Consider the following 22403-nt stretch of genomic DNA (forward strand, 5'->3'; position numbering starts at 1 on the left):
GTTAATGCCTTCTCCCCCTGCCCCAGGAGCCACTGGACGTTTATCCGCCGTTTTCTGCTCCCGCTTCAGATTTCGAGCACCCGCAGTATTTTTTTTAAAAATCTGCAGCGGAGAGGGGACCTGGCAAGACCTGGCAGGGGCAGAGGAGGCTGCCAATTGAGAGGTTTCGGGGCCGGGACCCTTCCTGAGTACTTGCAGCATTTTCCTACTGTTTTAGGTGTGCCCCCCAACCCAGACAAACCACACCAGCTTTTAACTTTGGCTTACACCCGGCATCATGGTGGCATCGTGGGTCAGCCCTGCTGCCTTACAGCACCGAGGTCCCAGGTTCGATCCCGGCCCTGGATCACTGTCAGTGTGGAGTTTGCCCATTTCACCCCCACATAACCCAAAGATGTGCAGGTAAGGTGGATTGGGCCACGCTAAATTGCCCCTTAATTGGAGAAAATGAATTGGGTACTCTAAATTTACGAAACAATAACTTTGGCTCACGCCAAGTGCACCGCCGTAACAATGTTAAGCAGTTTATTGAGTCTCCATTAAAAACAAAATGACGCAGCCCCGAGGGTGAAGAACAGGGTGTGGTCTTGCCTCGCTCGGGAGACTCCACAATTCACCTACCACTATTTATACACTCACATTGTCAATCGCCTCCAGACAGAGACGTTTTCGTGAGCTATTTCTTCAAGTCTGGGTTTGTCTGTTTTTTTTAAACTCGGCACTGCCCCATGGTGGTGACAAGGTGCGACTGCATCTTTAAAGCTTTACGCGTTTACTCAGACAACCCCCCCCCCCCCCCCCCCCCCCCCAGGATGCCCTTGAGTCCGTTTCTTTTTTTAAAAATTAATCTTTATTGTCACAAGTAGGCTTACATTAACACCGCAATGAAGTTACTGTGAAAATCTCTTAGTCGCCACATTCCGGCGCCTGTTCGGGTACACGGAGGGAGAATTCAGAATGTCCAATTCACCTCACATGAAAGGGGTTGTGGATATGGGGGGGGGGGGGGGGGGGGTGGTCATGGATGGGCGAGGGGGAAAGGAGGCTGTGGGTTTTGGGGGGTGGTGGATTGGAGGTCGGAGGTGGGGAGGATGAGACGTGGGTCATGGGTGAGGATGGAAGGGCGGCTTTGAGTGCCTCTGAAGGAGGAACACCTTGCGGGAGCCAGTGAGCAAACACACGCAGGTTTCTTTGTTGTACTCCCCAGGTGAGAACTCCCCTGCTGGGTTAATACAAGTGGCTGGGGGGTTGGGGGGCCTAGTGGGAAGACCACCCACGAGTATTCCCACAATGGATTTAATCGGGGTGGAAACATAGCAGTGGCAGAGGCCCCCCCCACCCTTCACCCTCCCACTCGACTAAATGGCCATCAAACTCACCACGGGAAAGGACACAGGATTCCCCCCTCTCTCAGTCTAGAACCCCAGACTTAGAATGGAAAAAGCTCCCTCACTCTGGCCCCCTCTTAAATGGAGAGACACCTTTTTTCCCCAGTCAGCAAGTCGCTGTTATCAGCTCCAATGCCTCGTGCCAGCTGCGGCTCAGCGAGCAGCACACTGGGCTGGCAGTCAGTAGGTTGTGTGTTCAAGTCCCACTCCGGAACAGAAGCACAGGCTGCGATACTGGTGCAGTACTGAGTGAGAGACACCAAACTGAAGCTCCGCCTTACCTCTCGCCACCAAAGGTGACCCCCCCCCCCCCCTCCCCCCCACCCCTAGACTGGCCATTGACCTTTGGTGATGGGGGGGGGGGGCGCTGCTGCTAGACTCACCACTGGCGGAAACTGCCGGTCATTCTGTGTGTGGGATCTTGCTGTGCATAAATTAGATGCCGCATTTCCTACAACTGTGCCTGCACTTCAAAAATATTCAATTAGCCGTCAAGTGTCCGTTAACCGTGAAAGGTGCTACAGAAACGCAAGTCATTCTTTCTTTGGTCTTCGCTATGTGTCAGATTGATCACCCAATTAGTGGGCGAGCGGGCCTAGGTAGGGTGTTCTTTCAAAGGGTTGGTGCAGACTCGATGGGCCGAGTGACCTCCTTCTGCACAGTAGGGATTCTACGATTAGATGCGATGGTCAGAATTTTGGCACAGACTGAATGCAGGGAGCAATCAAAGGTGACGCTCGCTCCTCACCTACATAGATGCCAACAGCACAGCACAGCTACACTAGTTTCAAATCCCACCAGGAAGGTGCTCACAGCTGTATAAATCCCGTCTCAGTGCAAACAAGGTGTAAGCTCCAGCAATGAATGGACGCGATATTCAAATAAACATCGATGATTAAATGACATTCAACCTGATGTCTACTGAACTCAACACTAAAGGCCCCCTATCACCTGGTTTGCAACTGAGCACTAAATAGGGACAAGAAATGTTATTTGGTAATGGCTGCTCATCAGAAATTTGGGAGTATTTATTTTTGCCAATGGTCCATCAGGGTGATGGTTTACGGATTGCGGAGGATTAAAAATGGCTTCCATTATTTCAGCAAAGCAGAATGTCATTGCTTGCTGCAGTGCACCAGGATAACACTCATTCCCAGGACGTAACCATCCACTTTACTGACCAGCTAACACAGCCTCGCAAGCCCCTCCGCAGTTTCTCGACCGCTACACGGGTCAACACTTGACGAGAGCATTCCGGGCTCAACCGCTGCTCTGCACAGGTTGGGGCGCGTGCTGGGTGACCTCTCCTGCCGGGGCGCGTGTTTAGGCAGCCGTCGCTGACTGCCAGCGACTCACACCTGTGCGGGTTACCGAAGGACACAATTTGTGCGGTGCGGTGCGAAGGTGGGGGGGGGGGGGGGGGGGGGAGACCATTTGTCCCATCGTGTCTTCACGTCGAGTGATTGCGCCGATACCCCCAACCCCCCTGACGTTGAACAAATCGCCCAAGACTTACAGTCTCGGCCAGTGTTCATCAACTAAGGTTCCCCGGAACCGGAGGTTTGCCGATCATTCCGGAAAGGTTCCACTCCATTTTCAACTCATTTGGGAATGGTACCAAATTATTTCAATTTTTCCAAGATAATTTGTTCTCAACAAAGACCATGCCTTTTTCTTTTGCATTTTTATTCATTCACTCCATCATTTTATACTTTGTTTTCATATTTTGTTTCATAATGTTTTGACGGTGGGAGCAGAGGAGAGAGAGCGGGGGGGGGGGGGTTGGAGTTCCACAGAATTTCACAATATATCAGACGAGTTCCTTGACCAAAAGTCAATCCTATGGACTCGTAATGTTAGCTGGGTTTCTCTTTTCACAGGTGCTGCCCGACCCTGTTGAGGTTATCCAGCAGTTTTTGTGTCTATATTTGAAAATCGCTGGCCTGGGCTCACATACTGTACTGAGTGGAGCGAGGCCTATCGAGCAGATTGAGCAGCCGCAAGGACAGAAACGGTCAAAATCCTCAGCAGACGGACAAGGGCGGAAACGTTTTTTATTTTAAACCCAAGGGTGGTGGTCTGAGTTGGGAAGAACTAAACCAGGGGTGGGCAAACTACGGCCCGCGGGCCGCATGCGGCCCGCCAAAGGTATTTCTGCGGCCCACCAAGTCATTAAAAAATTTTTTTTTAAGGTTAATGGGGGGGGGGGGGGGGCTGTTGGGTTACTTACTGGTATAGGGTGGATACGTTGACTTGAGTAGGGTGATCATTGCTCGGCACAACGTCGAGGGCCGAAGGGCCTGTTCTGTGCTGTACTGTTCTATGTTCTATATGAGGCGCCCAGAATCATAACCGGGTGAAGTAATTATTTTACTTAATATACTATGCGGCCCTTTGTGAATTGTGAATTTCTGAATGTGGCCCTTGCACGGAAAAGTTTGCCCACCCCTGAACTAAACGCATCTAGTATTAAATGCAAATGATTAAACTGCATGTGATTAATTTCCAATGTTGGTATGTTGCTCTTACCTGTGTGTGTTAACATGTGTCGCTGCAATGAGCTGGCCCAAGGGAAGAGACGCGGGCAGTACGGGCAAGTAATCTTTTGCACGGAGTTGGAGTAAGAATTCTTTTTCCCCTTCAAGATCTTTAGGTCTCTCTTTTCCTTCATCTCGGAAGCTTTTTCCTCCTTGTTGGGCTCCTCTTTGATGCTGGTGGACTGCAGGAAAGGGGTGAACTTGTTGGTGTGAGCTGCGGCCAACATCTTCTCGACGCTGGCAAATTCTCCGCTGGACTCTGGGTCGATGCTGCTGCCGAGACTGGGCCGAATCCTCCGGTACTTGATGCCTCGCCTCCTCACCTTCCTCTTGACTGGCCCTCCCGCGCTCATCGAAGCCTTCTCCGCAGCGCGCTGGGGGGGCCCCAAAGTCCCCGTCGCGTTGCCCGCCTCCCTTTGGGGAGCGGTCTTCGCCGCCGGGGCAGTCTTTAAATCCTCCGGCTTGTCGGTGGGAGGCCGAGTCGCTTCCGTGCCGTCCTTGATTTCCCTGGTCAACAGGGCCGGAGCAGACGAGACGGAAGAAATGATCTGAGCGATGGACGCCAAGGGCGGTAGTTCTTTTGCAGCCGCGGGTTTAGGCAGAAGCAGTGGCGGAGGTTTAGGCCTCAGAGGGCGCAGCAGGCTGGTGCTAGCAACCACGGCCGAGAAGCCGGCAGGGTTCACGGCGGGAATGAAACTCTGCAGCTGTGGCGAATGTTTCGTACTTACGTGCTTGTCGAGGTTAGTTTTCACTTGGAAAGTAGAGGGGCACTGCTGACAGCTGAACGAGCCGCCGTTAACAGCAAGCTGGCTCTCATCCTTATTTTCCTTGCCAAGGTTGGCTTTATCTTTCGGGGGGTTTTTGGGGACTGACAAGTCAATGGGCTCCAGGGTGCTGTCAAACTGTGCGATTGGGGGGGTAAGCTTCCTGAGCAAGTGGCTTTCCGGTTTGTACGGGTGCAAAGACACGCTCTTGTTCTTTTGAGAAAAATCCAGCGGTTCGTCCAAGTCCATTGAAAAGATTCCCATCGGCTCCATTTTTAAGGAGCTTTGTGGCACGGGACCGTGCAGAAATCCATTCTGAGGCTCCTTGTACGGCACCGGAGAGCCGTCCGCTGAAACGCTCTCGTCCGACAAGGTGGGAGACACCTCTCCATTTTCCCCCACCAGGCAGTCAACCAAGAGAATGTGCTTCTCCACCTCCTTCTCCTCGACGTGCGTGTGCTGCTTGAGGATGTGACGGATGCAGTTGTTCTTGGTGGAGAAGCCCATGCTGCACTCTCTGCATTCAAAGGGCTTCTTCTGGCAGCTGCTGTGCGTGCGCAGGTGGTGTCGGAGGGCCCGGTAGTACTTCAGGTCCTCGCCGCAGTACTTGCAGACCGTGTCCGGCGAGCAGAAGGAGTCTACCAGCTCCGCGGTGTGGCTCTCCGCGTACTCAATGTTCTTCTCAATGTCCTTGCGGGTCATCTTGAGGTGCTTCTTGCGCAGGTGCCGCTCGCAGTTGGCTTTGACCGTGAAGGGGTAGTGGCAGATTTTACAAATAAAGGGCCTCTCCCCGCTGTGCGTGCGGAGGTGGCGGATTAGCGCAGCCTTGTCCGCTGCGATGTACGTGCAGATGTTGCACTGGTAGGGCGAGATGCCAAGGTGTGAGCGTATATGAGCTTTCAAAACGCCAGAGAAAGCAAACACCTGGTTACAAAAACGGCACGGGTACAAGACTTTCTTCAATGCCGGAACCTTCTTGCCCGACGTCCTGGCCATCAAGTCTTTGAGGTCTCCTTCCAGGACTTCCTGTTTGATGGCTCCATTCACTTCCATCGGCATCAACGCCTCAATAATACTGTCCTGCTCAAGTTGGGTCTTCATCTCAATTGGACTCAGTGGCTCGGTCTTTGGCTGAACAAACTGTTTCGATCCATTCACAGGTTTCAACTTCAGGTCCTGAGGGCTGGCTGACGGCTCAGCCGCCGACTTCACCAGCTGCAGAGGGGGGAGGCTGGGGCTAACGCAGCCGGGTGAGGCCTGCTGGGCGCTCATGAGCAGGGATGGCGTGGAGGTCACCACGACCGTGCACGGCGCCACCAGGGGTTTTGGCTTGAGCGGAGGCATCTGCCTGTAAATGGACTGTGTGGGGATGGAAGGCGCCTTGGAGAGAGGCGGAAGACTGATCTGAGAGGGCGCGGAGGAGGCCATCTTCAGGATCTGCTGAATATCAGCAAATTCAATGGCAGACTCGCTGGAGATGGGCTTCACCACGATACTGCTATCCGGCTGGATTATAAAACCTTTCTGGAAGGGCTGCAGTGACAAAATCTTAACCTTGTCCCGGATGGGTGAGAGGGAGGACAGGCTAGCTCCCAGGGAAGCCAGGTCTAAGGGTGGTTGATCCTTCACAGTAGCACAGTTGGCCTCTTGAGGTAGATTCCACGTGGACGTGTCCAGCCATATATTGTGGACATCAAATTCGGTGTAATCCACTTGTTTGACTGCCTTGGCCTCTTCGGCGTACTGCAGGCCGAGAGATGCCATGAAGGCCTTCTGCTTCAAGTCCATGTCGGGCGGCTGCTGAGGCTCGGGATTGGGTTGGCTTCCTTCCAGATGCCCCCGGTGACTCTCGAGGTGCAGGTTGAGAGCCGACAGCATGGGGAAAGCTTTGTTGCACATTTCGCAAACAAACCGGTGAAACCTGCTCGTGCATCTCCTCAGGTTCATCTCCGACCAGACCTGCAGGTGCGCAAAGAAACGGCAGATATGAGGGAAGAGAGAAGAAAAAAGGCTCGTCCCTCCACAATGGACAGTGAGTGACAAACAAAAACACCAACATTTGGACATTACAGAGACCCTCATTCAAACTGGGGCTCTCCATCGAATGAAGGAGTCGGGACATATTTTTCTGAATTTCACGATCATTCACAGTAACTTCATACTTGTGACAATAAAAGTTTATTATTATTTTTTTGAGAGTCGGTGATGTTAAGACATTCTCTGCTTCAATCAGAACACAGTCAGGATTATGCAGCTTCCGTCTTTTATTTTTAAAATAATTTTTATTCAAGGTTTTTAATAACAATAACAAATTTTCTCCCATGTTTCCACGCCAAAACAAAACAAGAACTCGCCCCCCCAAAATAAATAATAACAAATAGCAATACAAGAAAATAACATAACAAACCCACCGCCGCAAACCCCCCCCCCCCCCCCCCAGGTTGCTGCTGAGACCGACCACTTTCTACCCCTTCACCAGGAAATCGAGAAAGGGCTGCCACCGCCGAGAGAACCCCTGTACCGACCCCCCTCAGGGCAAATTTCATCCTCTCCAACTTGATGAACCCGGCCATGTCGTTGACCCAGGTCTCCGAACTCGGGGGGGCTTGCGTGTCCCTCCACTGTAATAGAATCCTGCGCCGGGCTACTAGAGACGCAAAGGCCAGAATGCCAGCCTCTCTTGCCTCCTGCACCAAAGATCGCAAGCCCCCAGCCCGGCCTGACCCTAGATTCAACCACTTCCGACAAAATCCCCGCCACCCCCTTCCAAAACCCCTCCAGAGCCGGACATGCCCAAAACATATGGGTGTGGTTTGCCGGGCACCCGAACACCTCCCACACCTGTCTTCCCTCCGAAAAACCGGCTCATCCTTGCCCCTGTCATGTGCGCCCTGTGCAGCACCTTCAGCTGAATTAGGCTGAGCTGTGCGCAAGAGGAGGAAGAATTCACCCTCTCCAGGGCATCCGACCACGTCCCATCCTCAATCTCTTCCCCTAGCTCTTCCTCCCATTTCGCTTTGAGCTCATCTACTGAGGCCTCCTCCTCCTCCTCCTGCATCAGTTGGTAGATAGCCGAGATCTTCCCCTCACTGACCCACGTCCCCGAAAGCACCCTGTCCTGCATCCCCCTTGGCGGCAGCCACGGAAACTCCGCCACCTGCCTCTTAACAAAGTCCCTGACCTGCATATACCTAAAAGCGTTCCCAGGGGGGAGGTTCCACGTCCCCACCAGCTCCTCCAGAGTCGCGAACTTCCCATCCACGAAGAGGTCCCCAAACTGTCTGATGCCTGCCCTGTGCCAACTCCCAAATCCCCCACCCGTTATCCCTGGCACAAAACGGTGATTGCCCCATATCGGGGCCCAAACTGAGGCCTTCACTTCCCCCCTATGCCGCCTCCATTGTCCCCAAATCTTGAGAGACGTAACCACCACCGGACTCGTGGAGTACTTTGCCGGGGGGAGTGGAAGTGGGGCCGTCACCAAGGCCTCCAGACTCGTACCCGCACAGGACGCCACCTCCAGCCTCTTCCATGCATCACCCTCCCCTTCCGTCACCCACCTGCGAATCATCGCCATGTTCGCCGCCCAATAATATCCACACAGGCCAGGCCCACTACCTCCCTTCTTCGCTCCAAAATACCCTCCTTACTCTCGGGGCCTTCCGCGCCCACACAAACCCCAAAATCAACTTATTCACCCTTCTGAAAAAAGCCTTCGGGATCAATTATGGGGAGGCACTGGAAAAGGAACAAAAATCTCGGGAGCACCGTCATTTTAACCGACTGGACCCTGCCCGCCAACGAGAGCGGCAGCCCATCCCACCTCCTGAACTCCTCCTCCATCTGCCCCACCAGCCTCGAAAAGTTAAGCCTATGCATAGCCCCCCAGGTCCTAGCCACGTGGACCCCAAGATACCTAAAGCTCCCCTCAGCCCTCCTCAACGGGAGTTCCTCTATCTCCCTCTCCTGACCCCCCACTTTTCCCCACATTTAGCTTATATCCCGAAAAGTCCCCAAACTCCTCAAGTATCCTCAGCACCTCTGGCATCCCCTCAGCCGGGTCAACGACATACAGCAGCAGATCATCTGCATACAGCTACAACTGTGTGCTCCTCCCCCCCCCCCCCCCCCCCCCCCCACCACTGCCATGGCTAGGGGCTCAATTGCTAACGCGAAGAGCAGGGGAGACAAGGGGCACCCTTGCCTCGTCCCTCTGGAAAGCCGAAAGTCCTCTGACCTTCTCCCATTCGTCACCACACTCGCCACCGGGGAGCTGTACAGCAACCTCACCCAGCTAATGAACCCCTCACCAAACCCAAACCTCTGCAACACCTCCCACAGGTAAACTCCACTCCACCCTATCAAAGCTTTCTCCGCATCCACGGACGCCACTATTTCTGACTCCCCAACCACCGGCGCATCATCATAACATTCAGGAGCCTCCGCACGTTGGCATTCAATTGTCTCCCCTTTACAAACCCCGTTTGGTCCTCATGAATCACCGTCGGGACCACATCCTCCACCCTCCTGGACAGCATCTTTGCCAACAACTTGACATCTACATTAAGGAGCGAGATCGGCCTATAAGACCCACACTGAAGGGGGTCCTTGTCCCGCTTCAGTAGCAAAGAGATAATTGCCCTGGACATCGTCAGGGGCAAAGCCCCTACTCGTCCCCTACTCTTGGGAACTCCAGCTTATCCAAAAAGCGGTCCATCCCGCCTGCTTCCCTGGGGGGGTACCGCCCAGTACAGCCCCTCATAAAAGGATCTGAACACCCCATTGATGTCCTTTCCACCCCGCACTAAGTTCCCACCTGCATCCGTGGCTCCCCCAATTTCTCTAGCTGCCTCCCGCTTCCGGAGCTGGTGAGCCAACATCCGACTTGCCTTCTCCCCGTACTCATACACCACCCCCTGTGCCCTCCTCCACTGCCCCTCCGCCATCCGGGCGGTTAAAATGTCAAACTCCGCTTGGAGACTGCGCCGCTCCCTCAGAAGCCCCTGCAGCTTCTGTCTTTTGTCGCTCAACCTTAACCTTCGAAGAGCATCCGCTACTACATTAGGGCTTTTATTTCTCGATTTTTCCACCCCACCTCCTCGACACAATTAGTTACCTTATTAGAGGCCGTTTAGTTTTTGGTCTTTAACCCAGACTCGGTGGAAAGTGGAGGTTACTCAGCTCGTGGACAGCCGTCAGCAGGAGACTTCATCCAATCACTGGTGGGCCCCAAATATACCCCCAATATCCCCAGAGGCAAAGATCAGGGCCTCATTCGCTCCCTCCGTCACTACCGACAGCCACCCTCACCGGGGTTGGAGGTGGGGGGGGGGGGGGGGGGGGGGGGGAGAAACGGTGCAATGGGTGTTTCGCAAAGTCACCAAAAAGGGTTTTTATTCCGGCCTGTCTGCCGCGCGATATTCACGATAATGAAACGTTGCACGCAAAGGCTCGATGGTAAATTCCACAAATGAACCTGCCCTTTCGACGGTGAGCCAATGGGTGGGATTTTGCGGCCGTTTCTGCTGGCGGGCGGGACTGTCCCAGTCTCACCAACACCGAGGGGGTCACCCGATGGAACAACCACAGGAAACCCCATCAACAATGGCGGGGGGGGGGCGGTGCCCAATACTGGCCTTTGAAGTCAGTGGGGGAGGTAACCCGATCCTGCAGTGCCTTATTACTGGGTGCACATTCATCCCCGCTGGATTCTCCCCTGGCCCATCTCTGCACCGGGGGCGCAATCTGGCAAAATGTGAAAATCCCACTCGGCCTCTTTGTATACATTTGTGATGAAATCATTTGAAAAAGGATTATGGGAGGGGTGGGGGAGTGAGAGAGAGAGAGGGTGTGGGACGAGTTTAATGGGTATTCGACATCAGCAAAAGCATTGTTCAATATCATGGTCCACGGTGGGGCAATGGTTAGCACTGCTGCCTCACGGCGCCTGGGACCTGGGTTCAATTCCAGCCTCAGGTCACTGTCTGCGTGGGTTTCCTCCGGGTGCTCCGGTTTGCTCCCACAGTCCAAAGATGTGCGGGTTAGGTGGATTGGCCATGCTAAATTGCCCCTTTAGCGTCCAAACGTCATGCAGGTTGGCCGGGTGAGTGGACCTGGGTAAAGTGCTCTTTCAGAGGGCCAGTGCATGCTCGATGGGCCAAACGACCGCCTTCTGCACTGTAGGGATTCTACGATTCTTCTGTGGTTCAGTGTAGCGACACTGCAGCCCAGTTTGCACTTAGAAAATGGGATGATAATGAAGCCAAGATCAAGCAGCGGGTAGCCATGATGACCAATCGTGGGTCAATCTGTGCTGCGATTCTCGGGAAGAATCCTATTGGGACACCTCACCCAAGCACACAAATAGAATCAATTCTGGTGATTTTGGTAATTAAGACTCTCCCAACCAGAGGCAGACATTTCCAGAGAGAATTAGGGGGGAGGGGGGTCCCTCAACTGCTATTGGGTAAAGTCAGCTGGAGCTTTTGAAGGTAAGTTCCTGAAAGGTGCTGGTGGGGTTTTGCCACCTTGAAGTGTGTATGAAATGTTCATAGATACATAGAAGATAGGGGCAGGAGGAGGCCTTTTGGCCCTTCGAACCTGCTCCGCCATTCATCACAATCATGGCTGATCATCCAACTCAATAGCCTAATCCTGCTTTCTCCCCATAACCTTTGATCCCATTCTCCCCAAGTGCTATATCCAGCCGCCTCTTGAATATATTCAATGTTTTAGCATCAACTACTTCCTGTGGTAATGAATTCCACCGGCTCACCACTCTTTGGGTGAAGAAATGTCTCCTCACCTCTGTCCGAAATGGTTTACCCTGAATCCATAGACTGTGACCCCTGGTTCTGGACACACCCATCATTGGGAACATCTTCCCTGCATCTACCCGGTCTAGTCCCGTTAAAATTTTATACGTCTCGATGAGATCGCCCCTCATTCTTCTGAACTCCAGCGAGAACAATCCCAACCTAGTCAATCTCTCCTCATATGACAGTCCCGCCAGCCCTGGAATCAGTTCTGCCATCAGCCGGTACCCCATACAGGGCAATGTGGGGGGCACTGCTGTGTAACTGGAGTCACGTGTGGCAGATTCCGTTTCCCAAAGAGCATTAATGGATCCAGGTGGGTTTTTCTTACAATCGGTAATGGTCAACCATTCCAGATTTTACTAACTGAATTTAAATTCCACCAGCTGCCCTGGTGGGATTTGAACACGTGTCCCCAGAGCATGAGCCTGGGCCTCACGGCTTACTAACCCACTGACTTCACCAGTAAGCGATAAATCCATCTCCTCATTGAGAAGCTGCCGGAGGCTCCTTATGAGGGGGCCAGCCTCAAGCTGCTGAGCGGTCCGTCTGGGTAAGTTCACACCCCCAGCTCACCACGTACGTTATAATGAGGGCCCACCCCACACACCGCGCCTCTGGCATATTCCCCCGGCTCCCCCCCACCCCCCCAAATACGTTCGCGTAACAATATCACCCCAACCTATGCCACATCGGAGGCACTCGTATATAAGAAAATGTTCCAATGAAATGTAATAATGAAAATTTCCTCATACTCCAATAATCATTGAGTGAATGGTCATGTTTTAGTCATTGTTGGGACGTGGGCACCATTGGCATTTATGGCCCAACTTTAGTTGGCCGTGGGAAATTGGTGGTTGGCCTTCATTTTGAGCTGCTGTGGTTCATCTGGTGCAGGTATTTAGAGTGTGAGGGAGCGAGTTCCAGGATTGTGACCCAGCAACAGTGAGGGAATGGCAATATAGTCCCAAGTCAGGCAGGTGTACAGCTTGGGAGGGAAACCTAACAATGATGTGTCACCTTTTAGATAGAGAGGTCGTGAGTTTGGGAGATGCTGTTGAAGAAGCCTTAGTGAATTGCTACAACGCTATGTTTGTGTAAGGGGGAACAATCAAGCGGGGCTGCTTTGCCCTGGGTGGTTCTTGAGGGTTGTTGGAGCTGCACTCATTCACTACACTCCTGACTCATTCCTGGCTTGTGTCTTGTAGATTGTGGACAAGCGGACTTCCGGTGATGGCGGGCGGGAGGCAGCCACGCGTTGGAGGGCTCCCGTTCGGGAACGGCATTGTTGGGGGGGTAACGTCCGGTCCTAAGGGCAGCGGAGGCAGCAAGTGTCGGGAGACAGCACAGGGAAGGGAAATGTCGAAGATCAGCAAAAAAACGGCCGTGAAAAAGGCAGCTGAAAGTCTGTCGAGGAGTGGAAAGGTCACCGTGGGGTCAGTAAAGAAAATGGAGGCTGGAGCACCAGTGGGGGCCGCATTGCTTACGGCTGTAGAAATAACTAAGGTGATGGCCGTGGATGTCGAAAGGCAGTTCACAAAACACATGGAGACAATGAGGAAGGAGATGGGGCGGTTTTGAAAGCGCTGGTGGAGGAGGCGATTACCCCGGTGAGGACGGCGGTGATGAGTGCAGTGGCGGAGGTGCGGGAGCAAGGCGAGGCGCTGAAGGAAGTGGAAGAGACATTACTGCAGCACAGTGATCAACTTACCTCGATGGAGAAGGAGATGCAGAAGGTGATAGAGATCAACAAGGATCTGCGAGGCAAAATGGAAGACCTGGAAAACAGGTCCAGGCGACAGAATTTGAGGATTGTGGGGCTGCCCGAAGGAGTGGAAGGACAGAGGCTGATTGAGTATTTTGCCACGATGTTGGCGAAGCTATTGGGGGAGGGGGAGGATCCCTCCCGATATGAACTGGATCGGGCCCATCGGCCGTGGAGGCCTGTACCAAAGGCAAGTGAGCCGCCAAGGGTAGCGACTCTGTGCTTCCATAGGTACAGTGTGAAGGAGAAGGTCCTGTGCTGGGCCAAGCAGAAGCGGGTGGTGCAGTGGGCTGGAGCTGGTATACGTGTATAGCAGGACTTTACGGCGGAGCTGGCGAGGAGGCGGGCTGCCTTCAACCTGGTGAAGAGGGCACTGTACATTAGCAAGGTGCAGTGCGGCATTGTATATCCAGCGAAGCTGAGGGTGACTTACAAGCTCAAGGACTTTTATTTTGGAACGGCGGAAGCAGCGGAGGAGTTTGCAAAGGCGAAGGACTGTGGCAGAACTGAGAAATGGTCATGTACTGATGTAGCCTCATGACTGTATTTTTTTTTGTTTCACTGCGTGCGGGTGTATGGGCTATAGGAGCCAACGTTGTCTATATTTGGACAAGGGAAGAAATGGGACTTTCAGTCGGCATGAGGGTTCTTTGGGGTGTGGGTGTGTATGCGGGGTGTGTGGGCTAAAAGGGGATTTCTGGGCTTTCCTAGGGCCGGGCAATGGGGAAAGGGACCCGGGGGGGGGGGCCTCCATGCTGGCCGGTTTAAGCCGGCCAGTGAACGGGAGTGAGGATGGGGGGAGGGGCTGCGGCCATCGGAGCCTGGTAGAACAGGGTCCAAGGGGCTAGCCGGGGTGGAAAGTTGGGGGGAAGGAACCGAGGTTGGGGGGGGGAGGAGTTTTACAAGAGGAAGTGGGCGGGAGGAGATTGGGGGGGGTTTACAACTCTTGGGTGTCATTTACGGTACTCTTTCGGAGGCTGGATGGCATTGAGTGGTGGGGGGGTGGGGGGTGACTCTCTAGGTTAATGGTGACCATGGGCGATTCTGGACTCCTTTCCCTTTTTGGCCTTTGTTTTTTTCCCCACCGTGGGAGGGTTTGTTTTATTCGATGCAGATATTGACAGGTGGGCGGTTGGTTGGGGTGGTGGGAGGATGGGATCGTTGTTGATGTTAAGGGGATTGACTTTGTATCTGTTACTGTTTACTGTTTGTTGGTGGGATGTAAATTTTGAAGGAAAATGTAAAAATGGAGAATAAAACATTTTTTTAAAAAAGATGGTGGACAAGCTTTTGGGAGTCAGGAGGTGGGTTTCTAGCTCCAGAATTCCCAGTGTCTAACCTGCTCTTGTAGCCATAGTATTTATACGGCTGGGCCAGTTGAGTTTCTGGTCAATGGTAGCTCGCTAGGATGTCGATGGTAATTTGGTATTGCTACTGATTGTTGAATGGAGATCAGAGACACATGTGTGACACCAATGTTACTCCGCCCAGGCCTGATGGTGTCTAGGTCATACTCTATGCGGTAAGCACCTGAGGAGTCACGAATGGCGCTGAACATTGTGCAGTCGGCAGTGAACATCCTCATTTCTGAGCTGAAGTTGGTGGGAAGTTCATTAATGAAGTAGCTAAAGATGGTTGGACTTACCCTGTGGAACTCCTGCAGCAATGGCTTGTGGCTGAGACGATTGACCTCCAACCAATCAAAACCATCTTCCTTTGTGCCGGGTATGACTCCAACCAGCGGACACCCCCCCCCCCCCCGATTCCCATTGATTTAACTTGAGGGTTTTTGTTGACATACTTGGCCGAATGCTCCCTTGATGTCCAGGGCGGTCACTCTCGCCTCATCATTCAGTTTTGTTTGGTTCAAGGCCAAGACTCGAGCCAAGTGTCCCGGCAAAGCCCAAACCAGACAGAGCGATACGGTCGCATCTGGAGGTCTGATGTTGCTGCAAAGACCCCGAGTAAAGTCGTTGGGAATCGGGGGGGGGGGGGGGCGGGGATTTTCCATTGGTTGGAGCCTTACCTAACACCCAATGAAGATGGTTGACGTTGTCTCAACCCCAAAACATTACCGCAGGGGTTCCTCGCGGTAGAATCCAGGGCCCAGGGCCATGAATTGTCCACTGCTGCCCTTCGCCAATTTAATAATAATAATTTTTTTTAAATAAAAATTTAGAGTACCCAATTATTTTTCTTTTCCAATAAAGGGCCAATTTAGCGTGGCCAATCCACCTACTCTGCACATTTTTGGGTTGTGGGGGCGAAACCCACGCAGACACGGGGAGAATGTGCAAACTCCACACGGACAGTGACCCAGAGCCGGGATTCAAACCCGGGTTCTCAGCGCCGTAGTCCCAGTGCTAACCACTGCGCCACCCGCCGCCCGCTATTTAATAATAATAATCTTCATTGTCACAAGTAGGCTTACATTAACACTGCTATAAAGTTACTGTGAAAAGCCCCTAGTCGCACATTCTGGCCCCTGTTCGGGTACAGAGAGGGAGAATTCAGATTGTCCAAATCACCGAACAGCATGTATTTTGGGACTTGTGGGAGGAAACCGAAGCACCCGGAGGGAACACTGGGAGAAGGTGCAGACTCCACCTAGCCAGTGACCCAAGCCAGGAATCAAACCTGGGACCCTGGAGCTGTGAAGCAACAGTGCTAAACACTGTGCTACCGTGCTGCCCAGGTCTATGTTGTACAGGATTTCAGCTCCTATTCGGAGTAACACAGTGGTTGGCACTGCTGCCTCACAGCGCCAGGCACCGTGGTTCGATTCCGGCCTTGGGGTGACTGTGTGGAGTTTGTAGGTTCTCCCCGTGTCTGCGTGGGTTTCCTCCGGGTGCTCCGGTTTCCTCCCACAAGTCCCGAAAGATATGCTGTTAGGTGAATTGGCCATGGGTAAAATTACCCCTTAGCATCCAAAGTGGGGTTACGGGGATCGGGCAGCGAAGTGGGCCTGAGGGTCGGTGCAGACTCGATGGGCCGAATGTAGAAATTCTATGATTTTATCTGCTATCAATCTCCGACCAGAAAAGACTCAAAGATGAGGAGGTTTAAGCACGGATTTCTCTGATATCTCACAATGTGCAGGGCTGGTGAATGTTGAGTGCTGTTAATTATCAAATGAACATCAATACAAAGTGCTGACATTAGGAGGGGGAAGTGGGGAAGAGTTGAAGAAGAGGGTAAACTGGAGGGGTGCAGGCAAATGGTAAAATACAGTCATTACCGCAAATTATTTCAGGAATCAGGAGGGAGGGGGACGTTAATTTATCTGCCCCAATATAGTCATTAGCAATTCTTCAATAAAAACAAAATAGTGCGGGCCCTGGGAATCAGAAATAAAAGCAGAAAGTGGTGTTTCGAGTCCGATTTAATTCTTCCCCAAGCTCCGAACGGGTGATCGAAACGTTAACTGTGTTTCTCTCCCCACAGAAGCTGCCAGGCCCGCCGAGATGTTTCTTCTCTCTCCCCCCCCCCCCCCCCCCCCCCCCCCCCCCCCCCCCAGCACCTCCTGCTTTTTTTTTTAAAGCAATTCTTCAGCTGGTTTACCTGAGAAATTAGAGGGAACTTCCGGCAGGAGAAGTCGATGAATCCGAGGTCATGGAAGCCCACGGGAATGGTGGGATTGTTCTGGATAAAAGGCTTTCCTGAAACGTCTGTCGGAAGCTGCTTGTGGATTATGGTGTTATGCCGTAGCAAACCGCGGTGTGTCTTAAAGCAGATACAGCAGAGGTTACACCTGGGCGGGAGAGATCAATGGGGTACACGGTCAGTGTGCATACAGAAACCTGGTTCCAACTAACTGCTGCCCACACCTCTTGCAAGGTGATCAGGAGCCAAACATCTTGTGTACAGCAGCGACTCTTCAACGGAGCATAAAAGGCAATATCGCAAAAGGCCCCGCCACCATCTAATCGTGATAATATTGTAACCGCGGCTTAGCGTGCACGTCAGGGTCATACAGCGTCCGTGAACTGTGGGTGACCCCGAGTTAGTTCTGCTTGCAACCTTTGACCCAGGTATGGGCGCCTGATCACATGTTCTCACGGTCGGCAAGTTTCACCTCTTTCCACCTCGGTAACGTCAACCCCCTGTCTCGGCTCCTCCGCCGCTGGAATCCCAATTTGTGCCCTTCAGATTTGACAATTCCACTACAAACACTGACTGACCTTCCACATTGCCCCCTCTGTAAACTCGAGGTTATTCTCCCCCCCCGTGATCGTTGACCTACACTAGCTCCTGGTCGAGCCGCGACCCGGAGCTTGGTCGGAGTTGTGGATTTTACGGCGTGTCTTAAAGGCAGAAAGAGGTGGAGAGGTTTACGGACCACATTCCAGGGGGCGGGATTCTCCCATACTCGGCGGGACGGAGTGGCGTCAACCACTCCGGCGTCGGCCCACCCCAAAGGTGCGGAATCCGCCTCACCTTCAGGGGCTGGGCCGGCGCCGGAGTGGTTTGGGCCCCGCCGGCCAGCGTGGAAGGCCTTTGGCGCCATGCCAGCCGGGGCCGAAGGGACTCCGCCGGCCGGCGAGAGTCCCCACATACGCGGGAGCGTCAGCGGCTGCTGACATCATCCCCGCGCATGCGCGGTGGGGAGGGGGCGGGTTCACCTACGCGTGGGCCATCGCGGAGGCTGACACGGCCGACGCGTTGGAAAAGAGTGCCCCCACGGCACAAGCCCACCCGCGGATCCGTGGGCACCCCCCGGGGCCAGATCGCCCCGCACCCACCCAGGAGCCCGGAACCCGCCCACGCCTCCAGGTCCCGCCGGTAAGGGGCCTAATCTGACCCACGCCGGCGGGACCGGCAAAAAACCAGCGGGACTTCGGGCCACCGCGGGCCGGAGAATTCGGGCAGCCCCGGGGCCAATTGAGATGCGCCGGTCCCCGCCATTCTCTGAGGCGGGCGGCGCGATCCACGCCTCGCCGACTTTTGGAGGGCCGCAGAATTCGGAGGACGGCGGAGGCGAGATTCACGCCGACCCCCGGCAATTCTCCGACCCGGCGGCGGGGAGGGGGGGGGGGGTCGGAGAATCCGGCCCCAGCTTGGGGTCCAGCCAACTGGAGGGATGTCCAGTGGACAGTTTAAATCAAAGAAGCTCAACTGCCCAGAGTTAGAGGAGTGTAGATACTTGGGAGGGTTGGAGGAGGTTACGGGGCTGAGGGGGCAGCGAGGTTACGGAGGGATTTGAAAACGGGAGCGACGAGGTTAAAACCAAGATTTTGCTCAACCCGGAGGGGGAGGTGGTTTGGCGCGAGTTAAGACAGGGGCAGCAGAGTCACATGGCACTGGCACTGAGCAGAGGACCGACACCACAACAGACATTGGCCACCACTCCGAGCGACGGCAGAGAATTTGGAGCTCAGCCGAATCTCCCGGAGATTCCCACTGCCCTGAACAGACGGAGAATCCCGCTCGTGGCCCACCCGGCAGATGTCGGAGGTTGCTGTTTAACAATGCTGTGAAGGTTAGGTTTTGCCAATCCTTTTTTTGTTTCTTTTTTAAATGTTTTTTTTTTAGAGTATCCAATTATTTTTTTCCAATTAAGGGGCAATTTACAAAGAACAAAGAAAAGTACAGCACAGGAACAGGCCCTTCGGCCCTCCAAGCCCGTGCCGACCATGCTGCCCGTCTAAACTACAATCTTCTACACTTCCTGGATCCGTATCCCTCTATTCCCATCCTATTCATGTATTTGTTAAGATGCCCCTTAAACGTCACTATCGTCCCTGCTTCCACCACCTCCTCCGGCAGCGAGTTCCAGGCACCCACTACCCTCTGTGTAAAAAACTTGCCTCGTACATCTCCTCTAAACCTTGCCCCTCGCACCTTAAACCTATGCCCCCTAGTAATTGACCCCTCTACCCTGGGGAAAAGCCTCTGACTATCCACTCTGTCTATCCCCCTCATAATTTTGTAGACCTCTATCAGGTCGCCCCTCAACCTCTGCCGTTCCAGTGAGAACAAACCGGGTTTATTCAACCGCTCCTCATAGCTAATGCCCTCCATACCGGGCAACATCCTGGTAAATCTCTTCTGCACCCTCTCTAAAGCCTCCACATCCTTCTGGTAGTGTGGCGACCAGAATTGAACACTATACTCCCAAGTGTGGCCTAACTAAGGTTCTATACAGCTGCAACATGACTTGCCAATTCTTATACTCAATGCCCCGGCCAATGAAGACAAGCATGCCTTCTGCCTTCTTGACTACCTTCTCCACCTGCGTTGCCCCTTTCAGTGACCCATGCACCTGTACACCTAGATCTCTCTGACTTTCAATACTCTTGAGGGTGGCCAATCCACCTACTCTGCACATCTATTGGGTTGTGGGGGCGAAACCCACGCAAACACGGGGAGAATGTGCAAACTCCACACGGACAGTGACCCAGAATTGAACCTGGGACCTCGGCGCCATGAGGCAGGAATGCTAACCCACTGCGCCACCGTGCTGCCTTTAGGTTTTTGTCAATACTTAACCCTCTGGCTGCCGTTGCCAGTACGTCAGTCCATAGTAGCCAACAACAACCTGCATTTATATAGCACCCCTAATAGAACATAGAACAGTACAGCACAGAACAGGCCCTTCGGCCCTCAATGTTGTGCCGAGCCATGATCACCCTACTCAAACCCACGTATCCACCCTATACCCGTAACCCAACAACCCCCCCCTTAACCTTAGGACACTACGGGCAATTTAGCATGGCCAATCCACCTAACCCGCACATCTTTGGACTGTGGGAGGAAACCGGAGCACCCGGAGGAAACCCACGCACACAGGGGGAGGACGTGCAGACTCCACTTAATGTGGTTAAAAATATCCCCAAGGCGCTTCCCAGTCCCATTAACAAACAAGAATTAAACACCGAACCATGTCAGGAGATGATAGGTATGTTCGGAGAGGTGGGTTTTAAGTAGTCTCTTAAAGGAGCAAAGTGAGGTGGAGAGGTGCAGGGAGGGGGTTGCAGGACTCAGCACTGAGATCGCAGAACAAACAGCCACCAATGACAGAATGATTAAAGTTGGTGATGCTCTGGATACCAGAGTTAGAGAAACGCAGATAGAAACAGAAGGAGACCATTCGGCCCTTCGAGCCTGCTCCACCATTCATGATGATCATGACTGATCATCAAGTTCCATACCCTGATCCAGCCTTCCCCCCCCCATATCCCTCGCCCCCTTTAGCCCCAAGAGCTATATCTAATTCCTTCTTAAAGTTACAATGTTTTGGCCTCGACTACTTTCCGTGGTAGTGAATTCCACAGATTCTCCACACTCTGAGTGAATCTCCTCACCTCAGTCCTAAAAGGTTTACTCCCTTGTCCCCAAACTATGACTCCTAGCTCTGAACTCCACCACCATCCGGAACATTCTTCCTGAATCTACCCTGTCTAATCCTGTTGGAATTTTCTATGAAATCCCCTCTCTTCTAAAGTCCAATGAATATAATCCTAACTGACTTAGTCTCTCCTCATATGACAGTCCCGCCATCCCAGGAATCAGTCAGGTAAACCTTTGCTGCCCTCCCTCCATAGCAAGAACAACCTTCCTCAGATTAGGACACCAAAACTGTACACAATACTCCAGGTGTGGCCTCACTGTTGCCCTGTACAATTACAGTAAAACATCCCTATTCCTATACTCAAATCCTCTCGCTATGAAGGCCAACATACCATTTGCCTTCTTTACCGCCTGCTGTACCTGCGCACTTACTTTCAGCAACTGATGCACGAGGACACTAAGGTCTCGCTGCGTATTCACCTCTCTCAATTTACATCCATTCAAATAATAATCTGCCTTCCTATTTTTACTACCGAAACGGATAACCTCACATTTATCCACATCATTCTGCATCTGCCACGCATGAGCTCACTCACTCCGCCTGTCCAAATCCCGCTGAAGCATCTCTGTATCCTCCTCACAGCTCACCCTCCCACCCCACTTTGTATCATCTGCAAACATAGCTTGGAAAGTTATTGAACCGGAGGAGATTACAGGGATTGGGGGCTGGACTTTACCGCACCCCACCTCCCAGCGTAAATTCCGGGGCAATCTCTATTTAATGGCTCTCGGTCAGGAAGTCTTTCCTCCAGGAGCTGCTGGCTGCTCACTAGACCCAGCAGTGCCACAGGCACTGGTGGCCATTGCTGGGACTGCAACAGTCCAGAAAGTGGCGAGTTGCGATGGACCATGGATTTTCAGGTAAGTCCAGGGTCTGGAAAGTCCCAGCGATTGGGAAAGGGGACTTAAAAAGCCGAGGTGGAGTGGGGAAGGAAGAAATGCAGAGGTGGGAAGACCGTGAAGGGGTCTCCAATGGGCACCAGAGGTTCATAATGGTGGCACATCCTCCCCTTTGACCGCTCATCAATATTCGAACAGGACAATCTCAAAGGTCACTGAGTCCACATCGACGGATCAAGTAAATAGTAGACCTGTATGCACCCTAATCCTTAAAAATACAAGGATAGGTTTGACAAAGCTCCATTTCAGCGGAGGGTCCATCTGGTCGAGAACGAGGCCTGTAGGCAGGCTTCACAATTGTCGCAACTTGGAAGGAGTGGCAACCACAAAGCAGAGTAATTATAAAATTATTTATTAATAATAACTGTGCACAGAGAATGATAAAAATGCTACTGATGACTTCAACTCCAGTGTTCAGACTGGCTAGAAAAACCCGCGCTCAGCCCCAGGATTCGCGCGCTCCGGCCCGATTGGCTGAACGGGTCACATGACCCACGAGAAATCGCTCCTTAAAGGGGCACACTACCACACCCCTCACCCTTTAAGTTCCTGATTAACACATTTCAATAACAATGGAACTAACCACAAAATTATTCAACACAGTCCCTAATAGGTTAAGTCAGACCGGGGACTTGGGAGCACCGTAATTCACTAGAAGGTTCTCCAGCAGTCGAGGTCAATTCGGTTTGAACCTCAATGAGTTGACTCTCGACCTGCGAAGGTGCATCAGTGCAGATAACCTCTCCAGTTCCTACTGGGCCCTTCCTCGGGGGAGCTTACTGCAGCATTATATAGAACATACAGTGCAGAAGGAGGCCATTTGGCCCATCGAGTCTGCACCGACCCACTTAAGCCCTCACTTCCAGCCTCTCCCCGTAACCCAA

General features: G+C 52.9%; 1 protein-coding gene across 10 annotated transcripts in view; it reads right to left on the minus strand.

The window, feature by feature from the left end:
* Nucleotides 1-22403, minus strand: part of rreb1a (ras responsive element binding protein 1a) — a 233955-nt gene that overhangs the window by 11578 nt on the left and 199974 nt on the right. For all 10 annotated transcript variants that reach the window (XM_038796625.1, XM_038796626.1, XM_038796624.1 and 7 more), the window contains 2 exons: nt 16831-17020; nt 3918-6648 (listed from right to left, as the gene is read on the minus strand). In XM_038796625.1, the coding sequence (XP_038652553.1) occupies nt 3918-6648; nt 16831-17020 (2921 nt within the window). The remainder of the gene's footprint in view (nt 1-3917; nt 6649-16830; nt 17021-22403) is intronic.

This window comes from Scyliorhinus canicula, chromosome 5 (genome assembly GCF_902713615.1).
Source record: "Scyliorhinus canicula chromosome 5, sScyCan1.1, whole genome shotgun sequence".
NCBI lineage: Eukaryota > Metazoa > Chordata > Chondrichthyes > Carcharhiniformes > Scyliorhinidae > Scyliorhinus > Scyliorhinus canicula.